Genomic DNA, 20,541 nt, shown 5'->3' with positions numbered 1-20,541 from the left:
CAATATATATATCAATATATATATATATATATATATATATATATATATATATATAGCTATGAATAAACATCAATCTGGTCCTTGATCTGTCAGAATTTACATTCTACCTAACTTTCACCAAACTAGGAATTAAAAATCCAATGTTTCAGACAATACACTAGACATGGAAAACAAAAATGATCTCTTTTCATCAAGTATACAAAAAACAAAACAAATGAAAAACATTTCTTTAAAAAAAGAAGCAAATTTTTAAAAACTGTAGGTACCTGTCGAAACTCCTGATCACGTAATGCTAAACAGAACAACCAGATCTGGAATTGTCAGGGCAAGGTTTCCTGGGTGGGAGAGCATGGGTTTTAATGAATCAGATTTGGCAGGTAGAATATCCCGGGCAAGGAAAATACAGCTAAAGAGTAGAAGCAAGTGAGCCACAGACTGAGTCCACACCCAGGTGTAACAAGACCAGATTATTATTAGCTAAGGGTGGAGGAGGCAGTTAGAGATCTGCAACACAGGCCAATTGATATATGAGAATAAAAGTGATCAAAACAAAACGTTTCAATGTTTTTTGTTGTTTTGCTGCCTATTATAAATGGGTGCCAGTGAAGACAGACTTTCACATTCATACATCTCTCAACATTCATCCGTATATGTCAACATGTGTATCAAGTACTTTTAATATACAACTTTTTAAAAAGTCAAGATATTCTAAGTAAAAGCTTTTCTCCCCCGGCCAGGTGATTCAGGTGGTTGGAGTCTTCTCATAAACCAAAATCATTGAGGATTACAGATCCGGCAATTGATAAATCTCTTTCTCTCTCTCTCTCTCTCTCTCTCTCTCTCTCTCTCTCTCTCTTTCTCTCTTTCCTTTTTCTCAAATCACTAAGCACATCCTCGGGCAAGGATTTTTTTTTTTTATTGATTTTTTACAGAGAAGAAGGGAGAGAGATAGAGAGCTAGAAACGTCGATGAGAGAGAAACATCGACCAGCTGCCTCTTGCACACCCCCCACTGGGGATGTGCCCGCAACCAATGCACATGCCCTTGACCGGAATCGAACCTGGGACCCTTCAGTCCGCAGACCGACGCTCTACCACTGAGCCAAACCGGTTTCGGCAAGGATTTTTTTTTTTAAGTTTTTTCCCCAAAGAAAACTGATCCAAACCGCAGATTATGCATCTGTTCACAGACAAAAGCAAAGGAGAGATGAGCGGTTTTCCATACCCCTCCCTCTTTTGAATCGGGAAGACAATGTTTAAATGGATGAGATCATGCCTTTTAAAGTGCTTTAGTAAGCTGTCAACAATTTACGGTTATTGTCTTGACCTTCGATCTCTCTCAAATCACGCGGCTCCTGCTCTCTCATTTGCAGCGATGGGTCACAGGTGGCCCCTGCAGCTCCTGCCAGCCCTGCCACCCTCCTGTTTGAAGCCGGCATGGAACACATATCTGCCGAACAAAGTAAACGGTTTCTCCTCCGCCCCGGCTGAGCGCCCACCGAGAGCCTGCACGGAGGGAGGGAAGGCAGGATCGGCCCGGGGTCCCACACGCCGGGGTGTGGAGGTAGAAAACATTCCGCGCTCCTCATCCGGGACCCTCAGGCCAAGGAAGCGCTCGAGTGGAGGTTCGCGATCTCGGCCCCACGGGGCCAAGTCCACTCGCCTCTCTGGTCAAACCCACATGCAGTCTTCACAGCTCCCGCCCCGCCTGCGCCGGGAATGCCTCTCCCATCCCAACCCACCGAGCCCCGCCCCCGCCCCCGCCGGAGACACGAACACGCCCCTTCCGGCTAAGGCCCCGCCCCCCGCCCCGGGAACGCCTCTCCCAACCCAACCCACCGAGCCCCGCCCCCGCCGGCGATACGGACACGCCCCTTCCTGCGCAGGCCCCGCCCCCGCCCCGCCCCGCCGCGAGCTCGGCTGCGGGTCCCCTCAGCGCCCGCCCCGGCCGAGTCCACCCTCGACGCTCTGAGGTCACCGACGGGGCCGGGCTGCAGGGGGCGGAGGGACGGAGGGAAGATGGCGGCCGCGGCCGGATATTGGCGCCGCCTCCCCCAATCCCGGAGCCGGCGCAGATGAGGCGGGTCGGCTGGGGCGAGCGGCGCTTCGGAACCCGAGCTGTGGGGGGACGCAGGCGGCGGGGCCCGGCCCTGCTGGATGCCGGCGCCTCGGCGAGAGTGAGCGGCGCGGCGGCGGCGGCGGCGGCGACCCCTCTGGGCGCCGGCTCTTTCCCGGTGGCTGGCGAGCGTCCGGGCGGGCGGCGGGCGGCCGGGGCGGCGGGGCCGGGATGGAGGACGTGAACTCCAACGTGAACGCGGACCAGGAGGTGCGGAAGCTGCAGGAGCTGGTGAAGAAGCTGGAGAAGCAGAACGAGCAGCTGCGGAGCCGCTCGGGGGCCGTGCAGGGCGCCGGCTCCCTCGGGCCCGGGAGCCCGGTCCGGGGCGGCGCGTCCACTCCCTCCTCGTCCGGCGGCGCGGCGTCCCCGCGGGGCTTCCCCCTGGGCCTCGGCGGCAAGCCGGGCGGCGGCGGCGGGGCCGGGCCGGGCCCGCGGCGGACGAGCGGCGAGGACCTGCGGGACGCCGCCTGCCTGCTGGCGGCGGGCGAGGGCGGCTTGCTGGACGAGGTGGAGCCGCTGCGGCCCGACGAGCTGGAGCGCCTGTCCGGCTGGGAGGAGGAGGAGGAGAGCTGGTGAGCGCGGGGCGCCGCCGGGGCCGCTGGGCGGGGTCGGGCCGGGGCCCCCGAGGTGCGCCCCCCGGGGCAGGACACCTCGCTTTGGGGTCGCCGGACCCGCTCCGGACGGGGTCTCGCGGTTTTTCTTGCTCTGCCTGGGAAGAAAGGTCAGCTGGAGTTGGGGGTTCGAGGAGCTAAGTTCTCCTCTGGGTGATGGATCCTCCGGGGTGGCGGGTCCCCGTTGGGGTCCGTGGGTTGGCACGGCCGGTGGGAGGAGTCGGAGGTGGGAACCTGCTTGGCAGGGAGGAACCCCGCTTTGTGTGACATGAAACGCCGGCTTCGGGATGGTGGTGGTCTGGGCATCCTGTGTTGTCGGGGAGGGAGGAAGGGGTCTGCTCGCGGAGGTGTCACCGGGAGCAGGGGGCTGGGCTGGACAGAGCGGTCCCACTGGGTGCAGCGGCCAGCGCCTTGGATGGAGGGGAGCACCCTTTGGGTGGTGGGGTGAAGCTTTGCTTTGTGTGGAGGGAGCCGAGGACCGTGCTGCTTTGTGTGGCGAGTCCAGGGTGGGACTCTTAGAGCCCTGGCTCTTGGTTTGTTTTTTTTGTGTGTGTTTTTTAAAAACAAGAATGGGGTTTGGCATATATATTGGAGCTGGACAGTGATCACATCTATCTGTTTTTTCCATTTTTGAATAGGGTTCTTGGAAAGCCAGAGCTGTGTTTTCATAAGCCAACTTCTTGATAAAATTGTGAGGCCCACGCTGTCAGATCACTTCCATAAATAGAAAGGACTTAGGAGGCGGTTTCCCTCCTGTTTTATCGCAACCGCATAGAGATGTCCACGGGAAATCCTTTCTCCGAATGCACCCTTTCACAGTGTTTTCACTTTTACCCGAAATGTTTCTACTCTCGGTTGGAATTGAAACTTCTAAGTGAGTGAAGTCCTCCGTGGACTCGGGCATTGCAGGGCCACAACTTTGCAGCGCGCGGAGGTGGTCAGAGCTTTGTCTGGATTCAGGCCCTGGCTCTGCCACTTACTGCTTGTGTGACCTTGGGCAAGTTACTCCGACACTTTTCTTTCTCTGTTTGATGGAAGAAATCATAGATCTGAACGCTAGGCACAGTTGTGAAGATTAAAATAATCCGTGTATGCTTTTAGCACTGGGTCTGACATATGGTAAACTCTTCCAAGTCTAGCTGCTCTTATACTCTTAAGCTTCGTTATTTAAATCAAGAAATGTTTACAAGATCTTGCGGGAGATTCTAAAGTTTCTTAAAAGTTGATCCCTGTTCATGAAGGCAGTTCCAGGCTTGCTGGGAGCCAAGTTTTATGCAGTTAAATAACCTGGGCGTATACAGAGAATTGCCAAAAAGAGTGATAGGAACATAACGTACTGAGAGTGTTCAGAAATTGGGGAAGAATGGTAGTCCAAAGTAGTTGAGGCAAACCTGAAGGACGAGAGGTGGCTTGGGAGGGAGGGAGAGTGGGAAGGAAACTCTGCTCTGACAGCTGCTAGAGCAGAGTCAGAGACACTAGTATTTGTAACACCCGATTAGGAAGGTTAGAATTACAGAGGTACTCTTGAATATATGATGTCAAGCCTTTATTTTATTGTTAAGTGATAACAAATGTTATCAGAATTGACTGTGATATTGACAGTTTTTCATATTAGTGTGAAATCACGTCTTCCCAAAGGAATCTTGGGTATGTGTACACTTTAAAAGAACCCGGAATCATCTAAATATCATCACATGCCTCTTCCAAGTGATGATAATAATGAGGACTAGATGCACTCATCAGCCCATTTTAGATTATGTATTATTAGAACACATGGCTCCACCTTGAGAAGCTGATTAAGTCGTGCAGCTTTGGTTTCTGAGTATGGGTTTGTTGAGGTAAAGCAAGTCTTTTTAAATACTGTGCCAGAAGTTTCTTTTGACAGAGTGGTTCCTGCTTATTGCTTTGAGTCCTGGCTACATTTTTTTAAATATTGTAGCTGCTATGTATGTCTTATACTTTTTCTGAAAAAAATTGTGTGAATTGAAAGTTTGATAAATATGTCTAAAGCACTTTGGGATGTGTGTTTGGGAATATAAGTTGGAAAGGGTAGGTGTTAGTGGCAAGGGGAGGAAGATTCAGAGTCAAGAGTTTTTTTCTTTCTTAGTCAGCTAAAAATCTACCTTCTGTAACTTTTACCCATTGTACCTTCTTTTTTATTTAGAGAAATGTTTTACCCTCCAGTGTATACCATATAATGCCAATCCTGAATGTGTCAGTAGATACTGTGTGAATAAATAGTGATGATCTGAGGTTAAATATATATGGGAAAATGAGGTTCAACAAAAAGGAACAGGTTTTTTAAATTCTAAGCTTTTTGATATGCAAATATATTTTGAATATAGTAAATTTCTAAGTGCTATGGTTCCCTAAACTTACTTGAGCTCCTAAGGAACTAGTATCTATAGATCATATTTAGAAAACAGTGCTCTAGAGCAGTGTTTCCCAACCTTCTCTCATGATGAGAATCACTTGGTGGAGTTGTTAAACTACAGATTCCTGAATCCCAACTAAGAAGTGCTAAACTAGAATTGTTGGGAACATATAGGTAAAATTGTATACTTAACTAGTTATTTAAGCTTAGAGCACAAGTTAAGTATACAATTTTACCTATATGTTCCCAACAATTCTAGTTTAGCACTTCTTAGTTGGGATTCAGGAAGTAGTTAAGTATACAATTTTACCCATATGTTCCCAAAAATTCTAGTTTAGCACTTCTTAGTTGGGATTCAGGAATCTGTGTTTTAACAACTCCACCAGGTGATTCTCATCATGAGAGAAGGTTGGGAAACACTGCTCTAGAGCATTGGCTTTCACAACTTTTTTTTTTTTTTTTGGGGGGGGGGGTCAGCTTCAGGATAAACACATTTTACATCATAGTACACACATGTATATGAATAATTGAAGCAAAATTTTCATACAACTATAGTTATTTTTAGTACATATGGTACTCTCTAATATTTCCTGTTCTTTTTCTTTAGAAAAAAGCTTGTTACAACCAACAACGCTGGTTTTATGACCCATTAATGGATTGTAATTCTCAACTTGAAAAACACTATTCTAGAACAAGTAGGAAAAATGGGGAGAAAGGTACTAACATCATTTTATATCAGTGTGTCAGTCAGCCTATAGCAGGCAGCTTATAAACATTTTTACACTAATTTTTATCTGTTTATTAGGTAGGTATCAAGATCTAGGTAAGGAAATGTAATCTTTCTCTTAAGCATCAAATGACACACAGTAAATGATGGAATCAGGATTTGAAACCAGGTCTTTATGACATCAAAGCCTGTGCTGTTTCCACTACTGCTTGCTTTTTTTAGATATATCTTTTCCACATGAATGATTCCTTAAAATATTTGAAGACTACTATCATGATCCTCTAACACCTTCTCCCTAGAATGGTACTCAGCATATTAAATGACACTTGACCATACAGTGTGTTAGATATAATTGCTTGAGCTAAATGGTATTATTTTGAAACCAAATATTTAATTAACAGTTTTACACTCTATTTCTTATGTTTAATATGAGCCTGTCAGGTCAGATACACTCTATGTTTTGTCATGATATTCCAGATTGACAGTATTTCATTTCTTTTCCATTATTTGGAGGGGTATGCCTAAATGTTTTTCAGGCTTATTCTCATGATCTTGCCTCAGTTGATCAATTTCCTTTGAATAATGTTTATTGGGCCTGTCCATTTGAACAAATTATTGGCAGAAGAACAGAAGCTAAAGAAGAATATTTCTGCCTATTCTTTGGCATCTAGTATCAATGCATATTTTGCTACACTCTTCTTGTGTTAACCCTCTCAATGTAATTTTTTTTAAAATACAAAATTTTTAAATATATTTTTATTGATTTTTAGAAGAGAGGAAAAGAGGAAGAGAGAGAGACACATTCATCGGCTGCCTCCTGCATACCCTGCCAGGGATTGAGCTGAAACCCGGGCATGTGCCCTGACCAGGAATCCATTGGCAACCTTTCGTTGTATGGGATGACACCAAACCAACTGAACTATACCAATCAGGGCTCAATTAATTTTTTTCTCTGTAAGTTTTTATTTGTTGAGATAAAATTCACACACAATAAAATTTACATATTTCAAGTGTAATTCACTGATTTTTAGTATATTTGCAAAGTTGTGCACTTGTTTCCACTGTGATTCAGAACGTTTCATCATTCCCACAAAACAAAGTTCTCAAAATGGATGGCTGCACAATAATGTGAATGTACTTAATGCTACTGAACTATACATTTAAAAATGGTTAACATGGTAAAGTTGGTAGTGTGTATATTTTGTCACGATAATACAGATTAAAGACCTAAATGTAAGGTCAAATATAAACCTTTTAGAAGAAAACACTGGAGTAAATCTTATGATCTTGTATTAGCAGAGGTTTGTCAGATATGATACTAAAAGCACAAGCAGCAAAAAGAAAGAATAGATAAATTGGACTTAATATTAAAAATTTGATGTTTTTAATATTAAAAAGGCTTCATCAAGAAATTGAAAGAAAAGAACACACATAGTAGGAGAAAATATTTGTAAATCATCTCACAAGGGATTAGTATCTAGAATATATCAAGAACTCTTTCATCTTAACAAAGTAAAAATAGGTAACTCAGTTAGAAAAATGGACTGATAGTTTGAACAGACATTTCTCCAAAGAAGACATACAAATGGCTAATAAATACATGAAAAGATGCTGTTCATTATTAGACAAATGCAAATTAGAACCACACTGAGATATTACCACATGGCTGTATAACAAAAAGACAGATAAGTGTTGGCAATGATGTGCAGAAATTGGAACCCTTATATGTTGCTGGTAGGAATATAAATGGTCTAGCCACTGTGAAAAATAGTTTGGCACTTTCTCAAAAAGTTAAACATGGAATTACAATTTTACCTAATAATTCCACTTCTAGATATATAACCAAGAAAATGAAAACATCCATATAAATAAATACTCATCACAGCATTTTCCATAATAGTCAACAATCCAAATGGAAACAACCCAAATGCCCATCAACTGATGAATGAATAAAACAAAATGGGGTAATATTATTCAAAAATACAATGTTTGTGTTTTCATGACTGTCTTTTTTCACATATTACAATGTCTTCAAGATTCATTATGTTGTAGCATGTCTCAGAATTCCATTTCTTCTGTTTTGGTGTGTGATGTGTGTGTGTGTGTGTGTGTCTGTGTTTCATAATCCTCAACAGGCAAGAGAAAACAGCAGTTAAGTCTTTCTGTTCCCAAACCTAAGCTTATATGATATATATGATGTTTATATTAAAATATGGAATTTATGGTTTTTTTGCGGCAGTAAAAACCATAAAATTCAACTTCCCAACTGTATAGTTTGTCAATCATATGCACCCTGTTGTAAACAGATCCCCAGAACCCTCCCATCCTGCATGACTGAAACCTTATACTCACAGAACACCAACTCCTTACCTCCCATACCCCACTCCTCCCCAGCTCCTGGCGACCACTATTCTACCTTGTTTCTGAGTTTGAATGCTCTAGGTATCTCATAAGTGGAATCACATAGTATTTCTGGAACTCACTTAGCATAATGTCCTCATGTTTCATCCATGTTCTAGAATTTGACATGGTTTCCTTTGTTAAGATGAATAATACTCCAATGTATGTGTGTCTGCACCTGCATCTATCACATTTTCTTTATCCATTCCTTCATTGATTGACACTTGGATTGCTTCTGCTTCTCGTGAATAGAAGCAGAACTGTGAACATGAACATACAAATATTTATACCTGTACAAGTCCTTGCTTTCACCTTTGGGTATATACCCAGAAGTGAGATTGCTGGATAAAATGGTAATGCTATTTAATTTTTTGAGGAAACATTATATTGTTTTATGTAGCAACCAGACGATTTTACATTTTCACCACCATTAATACAAGGGTTCCAATTTTTCTAGATTCTTGCTGACATTTGCTTTAATTCATTTTGATTTTGTAATATACGGTGAGGTAGGGTTCGAATTCATTTTTTTTTTTTTTTTGCATGTAGATAGATATCTTGTACCATATGTTGAAAAGACTTTTCTATCCCCATTAAATTGTTTCAGAATTCTTTCAAAAATCAGTTGCCCAGGGAAGATCCAAGATGGCAGCAGATTAGGTGGAAGTTACACTTACTCTTCTTAGGATCTAACTGGAGTTACAACTAAAGTGTAGTTGTAAAGTGAAAAATCATCCTTAATAACCATCTGAAGAGTAGCTGGAGAAAAGCCTTATAACCAAGTACTTACAGAGGAGGCCACATGAGACTGGTAGAAAGCGTGGATGAGTGTGAGGGCTGGTCTGGCTCCCATTGGCAGCAGATGAAGTTCTGGAGGGATATCTCAGCTGGGGAGAGGAGAAGGGGGGATTCCCATGAGAAGTCTGGGGTCTAAACCCCAAGCCAAATTCCCCAGCTGAGAGTACCATGATCGGGAAAGGTGCCCATATAACATCTAGTTGTGAAAATCAGTGAGGTTTCTGTCTGCCAGGGAGAGAGAGCTAGAAACACAGGTACCATCTTAAAGGGCCAATACACAAAAATTTGTTCTCAGCCACTCACCTTCATCTCTGGCTTAGGGCAGGTGGAGCATACTAGAGCTATGTGAAGAGAACCTGGGATTGGTGGCTCTGAAGAGAGAGCTGAGACATCGGCCACCAGGATCCCAGTGCTGAGTCATGCCCCATGTCCAAAAGCCATCTTTCTCAGGGGGAGAGCATTCCCCATCATGTAGCATCAGCCTGGGGTGAAGCAGTAGCCCCACCCATTGGAATCCCTCTTGCCCCATCCTGAGGAGCTTAAGCCCAGCTAAGGAGTACAGCTTGAGGCTCTTCAAGTAACTGAGCCTAACAGACAGCCTGCAAGCAGAGGAAGATCTCTGGATACTTTGTTACTTTTGCTGATCTGCCCCTGGACCTGGTGCTAGTAAAGTCAGACCTTGATGCACAGCTTGGTCCTTTCCACACACACCCAGGCCCAGCCACAAACTGGATCGTTGATAGCTCTAAACAGGTTGCCCAGAGCCAGTCACAGACAGTGTTTGACATTGGCCTGTACCAGAGTCCCTCCCAGAACCAATATACCCAGTAGCCAAATCCAGACAACAGAGCAGGATCCTAAAAACGTGCAATTTTCCAAAACTAAGGAAGAATCAGAGAATCTGGATAGACAGATCACAACTAGTGAAATTAAAGCAGTATTTAAAAAACACAAAAACAGAAAAAACCTCCCAACAGCTCTAGCCAGTTTGGCTAAATGGGTAGAGTGTTGGCCTGCAGACTGAAGGGTCCCGGCTTTGATTCTGGCCAAGGATTTTTTATATATCTAAAAGAACAAGTCATCTGCTAATAGAGATAACGTTACTTCTTTTCCAACCTGGATGCATCTTATTTTATCTACTTGCTGAATTGCCCTAGCTAGAATATCCAATATAATGTTGGTGAGGGTGGAATCCTTCAGTGTGATTTTTTATTGCTCTTTTATTTTTAACAATAACTAATAATTGTTTACTGCATTAACATATGACAGATACTATGCTAAGCATCTTATATATAGCACTTTTCTAATAACCCAGTACAGTCAAACTATTATTACCCCCCCTTTTTTTTAATTTTAGAAAAGCAAGAATGTATTGATGGCAGCAAAAATACACTGATGCCATAGCTCACTGGGAAGTCAGAGAAGAGGGGGAGACAGATTCAGGAGATTAGCCCAGGGTGAACTGCCGCTGCCCATTGTTACTCTGGTTGCAAGTCTCATGGGCTCTCGAAGAGATTAGGGGATACATGCAATAGGGGGTAGGGGGGATGGCACATGTATACTCCCTGGAGGGAGAGTACCCTGGGACTGAGCTGCTGCTCCCCATTACTCCCTTTAACCCCCCATTTCAAAGATAAGGAAATTAAAGCTTATATTAAATAATTTGCTCTAGTCACTCAAGTACATGGCTGAGCTAGGATTTATAATTAAAAAATTTCAATCTTTACCTAATTTTCATTGTGTTATTTTTTTATGTTAATCTTATAGATTTATACTCATTCACCTTTGGCTATTATATGCCCTCCCCCGTCACCACCATCAATTCTGTCTTTTGGTCATTTGTCTTTAACAACCTGAGGCCTATAAACATTTTTATTAATTTCTTTACCTAATGATCCTTTTATGTATTCATCATTCTTTTCTTTAAATTCTTTATTATTGAAAGTATTACATATGTTTCCTTTTCCCCCCATTGATATCTCCCCACCTGCTCCTGCTCCCCAGCACACCCCCTCACCCCGCTACTGTCTATGTCCATTAATTATGTTTATATGCATGCATACAAGTCCTTTGGTTGACCTCTTACCTTATCCACCCTCCCCTGCCTTTCCTCTGAGGTTTGACGGTCTTTTCAATGCTTCTATGTCTCTGGATCTGTTTTGTTCATCAGTTTATATTGTACATTATTGTACTTATCATTCTTGTTCTAACCTGGCTTTTGGAGCTCCTGGGAGTCCAATAAAATAGTAGCTAAGAGCTCCTGGAACTAGGTAGCCTAAGTTGGAATTCCTGCTTCCACCCTTGTTAGGTCTAAGACCTTGGGTAAACCTCTTAATCTCTGTACTTGAACCTCTTGTTATCTCTGAAATACTGAAATGGGATATTTTCAGATTTCCTTGTGTTCTTACACAAAACCAGATGGTATAGCCTACTATGTGCCTATGCTAAATGGTATATAGCCTGTGGGTCTGTAATAATTTTTCCTCTACCTTTCTGGGTTCTTGGCTAACACATCCCTGTAATAAAACAGATTAACAGCAGAAAATTAAACAAAAGTTAAATAACATGTATACCTCTTGTATACATCGGAGTGACCTAGGAAAACCAAATAACTTAAGCCACCACCTTTGAGTATCATCTTGAGCTCAAAATAAAAGAAGTTGGGGCTCAGTTATTGGAGGTTATCAGGGAAAAAAGCACAGTAAACCAGAGTAAGGTAGGTAGGCACAATTAAGTCATTGCCATCTGCAATCGATAAGAATTTATAGAGATAAAGCCTTCCTAGTACACTGGGGGAGAAACCTTAACAAATGGATATTTACTGTACAGACATAAATGTCTTTTACAAAGGGTAACTTCTACTACTTTTTCAGAGCTTCTTTCATTTCTGTTGTTTCTTAAAATTAAACGGCTTGAAATAATTCTTATGTCAGAGACATATTTTGAATGACAAATTCTATTCATCTACAGCTCCTACATTGCAGCTTGCTACTTTTACAGAATACTAGGTAATTGTAACACAATTTGTGCAGTGTCTTGCTCTAAGACAGTGGTCGGCAAACTGTGGCTCTCGAGCCACATGCAGCTCTTTGGCCCCTTGAGTGTGGCTGTTCCACAAAATACCACGGGTGGGTGCACACGTACAGTACGATTGAAACTTGGTGGCCCATGCGCAGAAGGTGGTTTTCAACTCTCAAAAGAAATTTCAATCGTTATACTATGGATATTTGGCTTTGTTGACTAATGAGTTTGCCAACCACTGCCCTAAGACATAGCAATGTCAACAGCATCACTAGGCCATAGGAATTTTTCAGCCCCATATGGGACCATCCTCCTATATGTAATCCTCATTGTCTTGTCATGTAGCACAAGACTGTGGAGATCACAAGAGGCCGGATGCACAAAATTTGTGCAAGAGTGGGCCTGCCTTCCCCCAGCTGCCAGCACCGGCCTCCCTCTGGCACCCGGACCCGGGCTTCGCTTGCAGACCCAGCTTTTGTCCGGAAGGTCATCCGGAAGGACGTCTGGTCTAATTATCATATTACACTTTTATTATTTTAGATTATTGTAGGCCGTACCCCCATAGAGAATTAGAGAATTAAGTGTAATATATATATATATATATATATATGTGTGTGTGTGTGTGTGTATGTGTGTGTAATATATATATAATATAAGTGTTAGCTTTCATCATTGTCATCATCATATTCACTGTATTTATTATTTTATTTCCAGTCTTCCCTATCTTTCCATTGAACTTAAAACATTTTATTTTGGAAAATTTCAAAAAAACAAAAGTAGAGTGACAGTAAAATGAACCTCCATTTAACTTTCTACTCATGCCATTCTTGTTTCATCTGTTCCATTCAAACCTAACCGCCTGAAAGAAACACATTGATTGGTTGTCTCCTGCACAAGCCCTGACCAGGGCCCAGCTCAGGGAGGATCCTGCAACCAAAGTACATGCCCTTGACCGGAATTGAGCCCTGGGACCCTTTGGTCCCCTGGCCGACACTTTATCCACTGAGCCAAACCAGCAAGGGCAGTGGTCGGCAAACTCATTAGTCAACAGAGCCAAATATCAACAGTACAAGATTGAGGTTTCTTTCTTTCTTTTCTTTTCCTTTTTTTTTTTTTTTTTTAAGATTAAGCTTTAAAAATTTTTTTTTAATTTAATCTTTATTGCTCAGATTATTACAATTGTTTCCCCTTCTCCCCCACCCCATAGCTCCCTTCCACCTGGTTCCCACCCCACCCTCTGCCCTTCAATGGTCTTCATCCATAGGTGTTCGATTTTAGTTCAGTCTCTTCCTGCACCCCCCACACCTCTTTTCCCCTGATAATTATCAATCCACTCCCTTTCTTTGCCCCTGATTTTATTATATTCACCAGTTTATTCTGTTCCTCATTTTTAATTCACTTCATTTTTAGATTCACTTGTTGATATGTTTGTATTTGTTGATCATAATTTTTATCTTTATCTTTTTCTTTTTCTTCCTCTTCTTAAAGAATACCTTTCAGGATTTCATATAATACTGGTTTGGTGGTGATGAACTCATTTAGCTTTTTCTTATCTGTGAAGATCTTTATCTGCCCTTTAATTCTGAATGATAACTTTGCTGGGTAGAGTAATCTTGGTTGTAGGTTCTCGCTATTCATCACTTTGAATATTTCTTGCCACTCCCTACTTGCCTGCATAGTTTCTGTTGAGAAATCAGCTGATAATCGGTGCTCCTTTATAGGTAACCAACTGTTTTTCTCTTGCTGCTTGTAAGATTCTCTCTTTGTCTTTTGCTCTTGGCATTTTAATTATGATGTGTCTTGGTGTGGTCCTCTTTGGATTCCTCTTGTTTGGGGTTCTGTGTGCTTCCTGAGCTTGTAAGTCTATTTCTTTAATCAGGTGGGGGAAGTTTTCTGTCATTATTTCTTCAAATAGGTTTTCAGTATCTTGCTCTCTCTCTTCTTCTGACACTCCCATAATTCTGATGTTGGTACATTTGAAGTTGTCCCAGAGGCTCCTTACACTATCTTCAACTTTCTGGATTCTCTTCTCTTCTTGCTTCTCTGGAGGAGTGTCCTTTGGTTCTTTGTATTTCAAATCTTTGACTTGATTCTTGTGTCCCTCTAGTCTGCTGTTGGGTCTCTGTATAATATTTTTATTTAAGTCAGTGTATGTTTAATTTTTAGTTGGTCCTTTTTCATATCCTTGAGGGTCTTGTTAAATTTATCGGCCTTTTTTAGGAAATTCTTGAAAAACAGTGGTTTTGAACTCTATATCCAGTCTTTTGTTCTCCATTTCTTTCATTTGAGATCTGTTTTCTTGTCTCCCCATTTTCGCTGCTTCCCTGAATTGGTAGGGTAGTTTTGTGTGTTTGGTGTCTTATATGGGCCGGTGGGTCAGTCCCCCCAGTTACCTGAGGTAGACACTCTTGGTGCTCCCCTTTGTGTACTGTGTGTACAGCCTTGTTGTAGTTAAGTCTTGATTGTTGTTGGTATCACTGGGAGGAATTGTCCTCCAGGCTAGTTGGATATGAGTATCAGCTGTATGTGTATTGGAGACAATTTTATAGGATCAGACTTGCAAAATTTCAAAAGCCTCTGTGCTCTGCTTGGATGGGGCAGTCTCAGGGCTGAGCCGACAGCCTTGGCTTCCCGTCAGCCCTACCCCTGTGCGCGCGCCTCAGACCTCTGCCTTCCATGGATCCCTTAAGTTCCTACCTGACAGTCCAGATTCCTCTGGTAAGAGCGTGAGGGCTCTAGGGGCTTGCCCGGAACTGGGTTTCAGTGCTCAGTGCAGTTGGAACTGGGATTCAGTGGTCAGGAGCTTCTGACTCCTTCTGCCATGGAGTGGCTGTGGCAATCCACAGTCAGACCTCTCTGCGCTCACTCACTCGCACGTGCGACCCTAGACCCTGCCCGCTGCGGCCCCCCGGCTCCTTCGAGTTTCCCAGTCTCTGAGTCTCCAGGTGCGTTTCTCTACAGTCCAGACTCCACTTGTATGAGCCTGAGTCCAAGGGGTTTTGGGCGGAGTTGGGGTTCAGTGCAGTCAGGGGCTTCCTTTCCCCTCCCACCAGCCAGACACTCATCAGCCCCTCCTCTCTGCGCGCACGTCTCCTTACCTCAGTGCTTTGCGGCCTCCCTGATCCGTGAGCCTCTCTCCTTTCTGGTTGTAGATTTTCCACTCCGCCAGCTTTCCTGTGGTTTTGGATGATGTCCGTTCTGCCTTTTAGTTGTTGTTTTGAAATTGTTATGCGAGGCAGTAGTTTAGGTACTTACCTAGGCTGCCATCTTGGTTTTTTGAAGCTGCTTTTTAAAATTGAAATTTCTTTTGAGAGTCAAATTTTTTGAACTTAAACTTCTTCTACCACCACTTCTTTAAAATAGACTCGCCCAGGCCGTGGTATTTTGTGGAAGAGCACACTCAAGGGAACAAAGAACTGCATATAGCTAGAGTGCCTCAGTTTGCCTACCATGGGGCTAGGGCTAGGAGGAGATTTTTTGAGTGTTCAACATTCTTTTTTTTTTTTTCTTTTTCTTTTTTGTAATTTTGAGAGAGAGAGAGAAACAGAAACATGGATGTGAGAAACATCGATAGGTTGCTTCCCATGTACAGCCTTTATATGTATAGTACGATGCTTCAGCCTAACTGAGCCACATGACAAGGATGAATATTCAGTATCTTCACAAAATACTGTTTGGGAAAGATTAGTGTGGCAATAATAATATAGGTGGGAACCAAGGCACAGTTACTTTTATGGGCTAGGAAACTGATCTGAGCTTTACCAACCTCTTGTGCCCTAAAGCATGTGGCATAACTGGAATCCAAACCCAAGTATTGAGTCCATAGTGGTACTCTTTACTTTTCATCCCATTATCTTATAATTGACTGCATGAAAATCACGATAAGTGATTAAGATCAGATTTGTCTAGTTCCTCTTATAAAACATTTACATTTTAAAAACGTTATTTTGGCTGTAGCAGGTTTGGCTCAGTGGATAGAACGTGGGCCTGCAGACTGAAGGGGCCCGGGTTTGATTCCAGTCAAGGGCACATGCTCCGGTTGCAGGCTCCATCCCTAGAAGGGGGAATGCAGGAGGCAGCCGATTAATGATTCTCCCTCATCATGGATGTTCCTGTCTCTCCCTCTCCCTTCCTCTCTCTGAAGTAAATAAAAACATATTAATAAGATATTATTTTGATCTTACTAACATTCTTATATGAGTATATAGATATTTAGGACCAGATAATTCTTTGTTGTGGGAGCTGTTCTATCCATGGTTGGATGTCTAGCAGCATTCCTAGCCAAACAAAAATATCTCCACACATTGCTAGAGGCTCCCTGGGACAAAATCACTCAAGTATGTCTTTAAAGAATATAGTATGGTGTCAAACGTAACCAGAAATAATTAGTGCTCTGTTGCAGGAGTAAGTATTGTATTCTAGTAATTTTGCTTTATATACAGTTATAAGTCGTAAAATAGTAAGCTTCTGAAAATTAGGAAAAACTAAAGTGATTATGTAATTTATTGTAGTAACCTGGACACTATTTAAGAATCAAAGTGTTGGGATGCCTAAGCAACAGGCTTAAATTAGGACTTTCTGTGCAAGCTGGGGTGAATGGTCATGCTAGGAATATTCACTTACTGAATATCTACTATGAGTAGAGCACTATGTTGACATGATAAGTAGTCAGAACTGTAGCATTTGGAAAGCCTTTTGAAAAAGATTGAAGACTTAGGATTTTCTCTTTAAAACTCAGGGACTGGAACAACTTGGCTTGCTAAAGGAGGATCCTGTTGCATGCTACAACCCAGCTCATGTGTCCTCTGGCAGGTTTAAAAGAACTTTAAAACCACAACCAAAGGTTCCCTGACTGAAGAATAATTTTGTGCCAGTACTATATAGGCCCAAACCCTCTGACTTTACTTGAGGATAGTGGCGGGCACTGACGTCAGAGGTTAGCGTGGTAGAAGATAGTTGACATGTCCCAGGGATTACTGAGTCAGTCTCCCCCTTTTCCTCACTCTAGGAATGGCACAATTGCCACATGAACTTTTCACTATAAATGGAAGGAAGGAGCATTTTCTATTGCTAGTAGATGTAGGAATAGTAGGGGGAAATTATACATGTAGGATTAGCAGAATTATACATGTAAGAATAATGGGGGTAATTTATACATATAGAATCAGCAGAAATTATTTTCAGATTTTTGGTGAGTGTAGGAAATAAAAAAGATGGAGAAATTCAAATTTACTCTTAAGTTTTTAGCTTTTCTAACTGAAAGAATTACAGTGCCGTTGACAAAAAAACAGGAAAACTATAATTCATGGGTATATGGAGATAGATGGAGATGTTTTAGTTTAATTGATTTTAAATGATCAATGTTTAGTTTATTTAGTTTACCGTAGTTTTTGTATTTTTAAATATGCTACAAGCACCTTACAACTTTTTAATAAACAGCTTTATTAAGACATAATATATACTATAAAATTCACTGGTACCCGTGTAATTTATGTATGATAAAAATCATTTTGTAATTCAATGTTGTGGTATATTTACAATCATGGCACAGCACAATTATCACTATCATATAATTTTTAGAACATTTATATCACCTTAAGAAGAAACCTCATCTCCATTCCTATCTCTAGCCCTAAGCAACAACTAATCTACAATACTTCCTGCTCCATGTTCTTTTTTTTTTTTTTTTTTAATGTATTTTATTGATTTTTCACAGAGAGATAGAGAGTTAGAAACATCGATGAGAGAGAATCATCGATCAGCTGCCTCTTGCACACCCCCTACTGGGGATGTGCCCACAACCAAGGTACATGCCCTTGCCTGGAATCGATCCCAGGACCTTTCAGTCCGTAGGCCGATGCTCTATCCACTGAGCCAAACCGGTCCCGGCCCTGCTCCATGTTCTTTTCTAGACATCCTATATAATAAAGAGGTAGTATGCAAATTAACTCTCACACCCTCACAAGATGGCTGCTTATGACAGGTCGGCAGGGGGGTTAATGAGGGGCGACCAAACAACTGAACAGCAGGCTGCATAGGGCAACCAGGCCTGCGGGGCGGGGGTGGGGGTGGGGGCAGGCAGGCAGTGAGCAAGCAGGTGAACAATTAGGAACCAGCGGTCCAGGATTGTGAGATGGATGTCGGACATCCCCCAAAGGGTCCTGGATTGGAGAGGGTGCAGGCTGGGCTGAGGGGACCCTCCCCCCCCTCCCCCCATCCCCTACACACACACACACACACACACACACACACACACAAATTTCATGCACTGGGCCTGTAGTTTCTTATAAATGGGATAATACAGTATGTGTTTTTTGTGTCTGGCTTCTTTCACTGAGCATGTTTTCTGAGGCTCACTCATATTGTTTGCACTTTTAAAAATTATTTTTATAGCTAGTTAGAGGCCCAGTGCACAAATTCATGCACCAGTAGGGTCCTTCGGCCTGGCCTGCGGGATCAGGATGAAACCAGTTCTCTGACATCTCCTGAGGGGTCCCGGATTGCAAGAGGGTGCAAGCCAGGCCAATGGACCCCACCAGTGCAAGATTGGGGCCAGGGAGAGGCACGAGAGATTGACCTGGGAGGGACCAAGGGAGGGCTCCAGGGCATGTCCAGCCCATCTCACTTAGTAACGATGGGCTGGACCCCAGCAGCAAGCTAACCTAGTTGGAGTGTCTGCCCTCTGGTGGTCAGTACACATCATAGCGAGTGGTTGAGCAGCCTTAGCATGTCATTAGCATATTATGCTTTGATTGGTTGAATAGTTGACAGGACACTTAGCAAATTAGGCTTTTATCGTATAGGATAGTGGAGGAATATACTAAGTACACGTGAGTCATGAGGATAAATTGTGTGAAACCAGTAGTGCAGGAGAAAGTTATATATTGAAAGAGTGTGTTAATATCACAAAGGGTGTTTATGAATGTGTGTCATCTATAGACTTTACTTGCTAAATACTTGCTAACATAGAATATCAGTATGTGATAATTATGGGATGCTGAGGGAGATATTTGTTATGAGACATTTGCAGTATTTAAGTAGGAAATTGAATGAATCCCATTGATGTAATTTTGAGTTATTTCACAAATCAGGATTCTATCTCATTATTTTTTCCAAATGAATATGAATTGTGGACTAGAGAAATAATTTTCCCTCTTAGTCTTGGTGATCTAAATCAGATATGAATGACAGACCTAAGTTTTAGATAGGGAAGAGTGAAGGGATGGAAAAACGCACATAATACCTTATTAGGAAATATTTTGTCAATTCTGGTACTATAGGGGTATATTTAAAGTGTTAGTTTAAAAACCACTTTGGTTAGAATTCAAGTAACTTCATGTTTTTCGTACGGATTCGTATTTGAAATAACATCAATTGACATAATAGGAACTAATCTGAAAAAAAAATAATAATAACATAAGAAATTTAAGTGTATCCCACCCCTGTGTTCTGCTTTTTTGTGTGTATCTTACCCAGAAACTTATAAAATATCATCCCTTCTTTTCTTAGGTTGATCTAATTTTATAAATTAATTCATATTAAGTTATTAAGGACTTAAGTGATGCTTTTCTCTGACACATTATTATTTGAAAAGAAAGAGGGCTACAGAGTGGGTACTGCTTAACTAAAAGGAATGAGTTATTTATGGTGGTTTTGTGTGGCTTGTGGTAGGAAGGGAACTGGGAAGTAGAAAGGCATCGGGCCTCTAGTGTACGAATGAAAACAGAATAAACTCTTTTAAAGATAGATGTTTCCTCATAGTTTTTATAGAGAGAGTAAAAGAAAAGGAAGACACTTTTGGATTAGACAGTTGGCCTCCTTTGAGTTCATTTAATAGTTGAGATTTGGCCCTAACCAGTTTGGCTCAGTCAATAGAGCGTCAGCCTGTGGACTCAAAGGTCCCAGGTTCCATTCCGGTCAAGGGCATGTACCTTGGTTGCAGGCACATCCCCAGTGCAGGGTGTGCAAGAGGCAGCTGATTGATGTTTCTCTTTCCTCTCCCTCCCTCTCTGTAAAAAAATCAAATATATTTTTAAAAAATAGTTGAGCTTTGGGTTTATATTGATGGTTATAGTGTTATTCCTGTGCACAAAGTAAAATGTGGGTGATTTTAAACATACTCCATTATTTTTACTCCCCTCCTCCATTTAAACCTATCCAAAAGGATCCCTCTTTTAATCTTGTGCTTAATAATGAAGGTTACCCTTTTGTTTTTGTTTTATTTTTCTTCTAGGCTGTATTCATCACCAAAGAAAAAACTTACACCAATGCAGAAATCGGTTAGCCCATTAGTTTGGTGCAGGCAAGTTTTGGATTACCCAAGTCCTGATGTTGAATGTGCTAAAAAATCTCTTATCCACAAACTTGATCAAACTATGTCAGGTATGCCTATAATTTCACTTGTAAATTCACCTCTTTGCTTCCTATAATAACAAACAAAGAAAAAAACAAATATATGTTGCAGTTTGTTTTTAGGAAGGCAGTTCTTTGCCTGA

At 42.2% G+C, this 20,541-nt stretch overlaps 1 protein-coding gene across 3 annotated transcripts in view; it reads left to right on the top strand.

The window, feature by feature from the left end:
* Nucleotides 1-1,906: 1,906 nt before the first annotated feature.
* The window catches only part of SLAIN2 (SLAIN motif family member 2), a 66,975-nt gene continuing 48,340 nt past the window's right edge, over nucleotides 1,907-20,541 (top strand). For 2 of the 3 annotated variants that reach the window (XM_084900020.1, XM_084900019.1), the window contains exons 1-2: nucleotides 1,910-2,687; nucleotides 20,280-20,428. In XM_084900020.1, the coding sequence (XP_084756146.1) occupies nucleotides 2,287-2,687; nucleotides 20,280-20,428 (550 nt within the window). In that variant the 5' untranslated portion in view covers nucleotides 1,910-2,286. Of the gene's footprint in view, nucleotides 2,688-20,279; nucleotides 20,429-20,541 lie in introns of all 3 variants that reach the window. The other variant, XR_014796436.1, reaches the window with a different exon arrangement.

The sequence above is a fragment of the Pipistrellus hanaki genome, assembly GCF_964339955.1.
Source record: "Pipistrellus hanaki genome assembly, chromosome: 1".
Lineage (NCBI taxonomy): Eukaryota > Metazoa > Chordata > Mammalia > Chiroptera > Vespertilionidae > Pipistrellus > Pipistrellus hanaki.
This window is presented reverse-complemented; position numbering and strand designations above follow the sequence as displayed.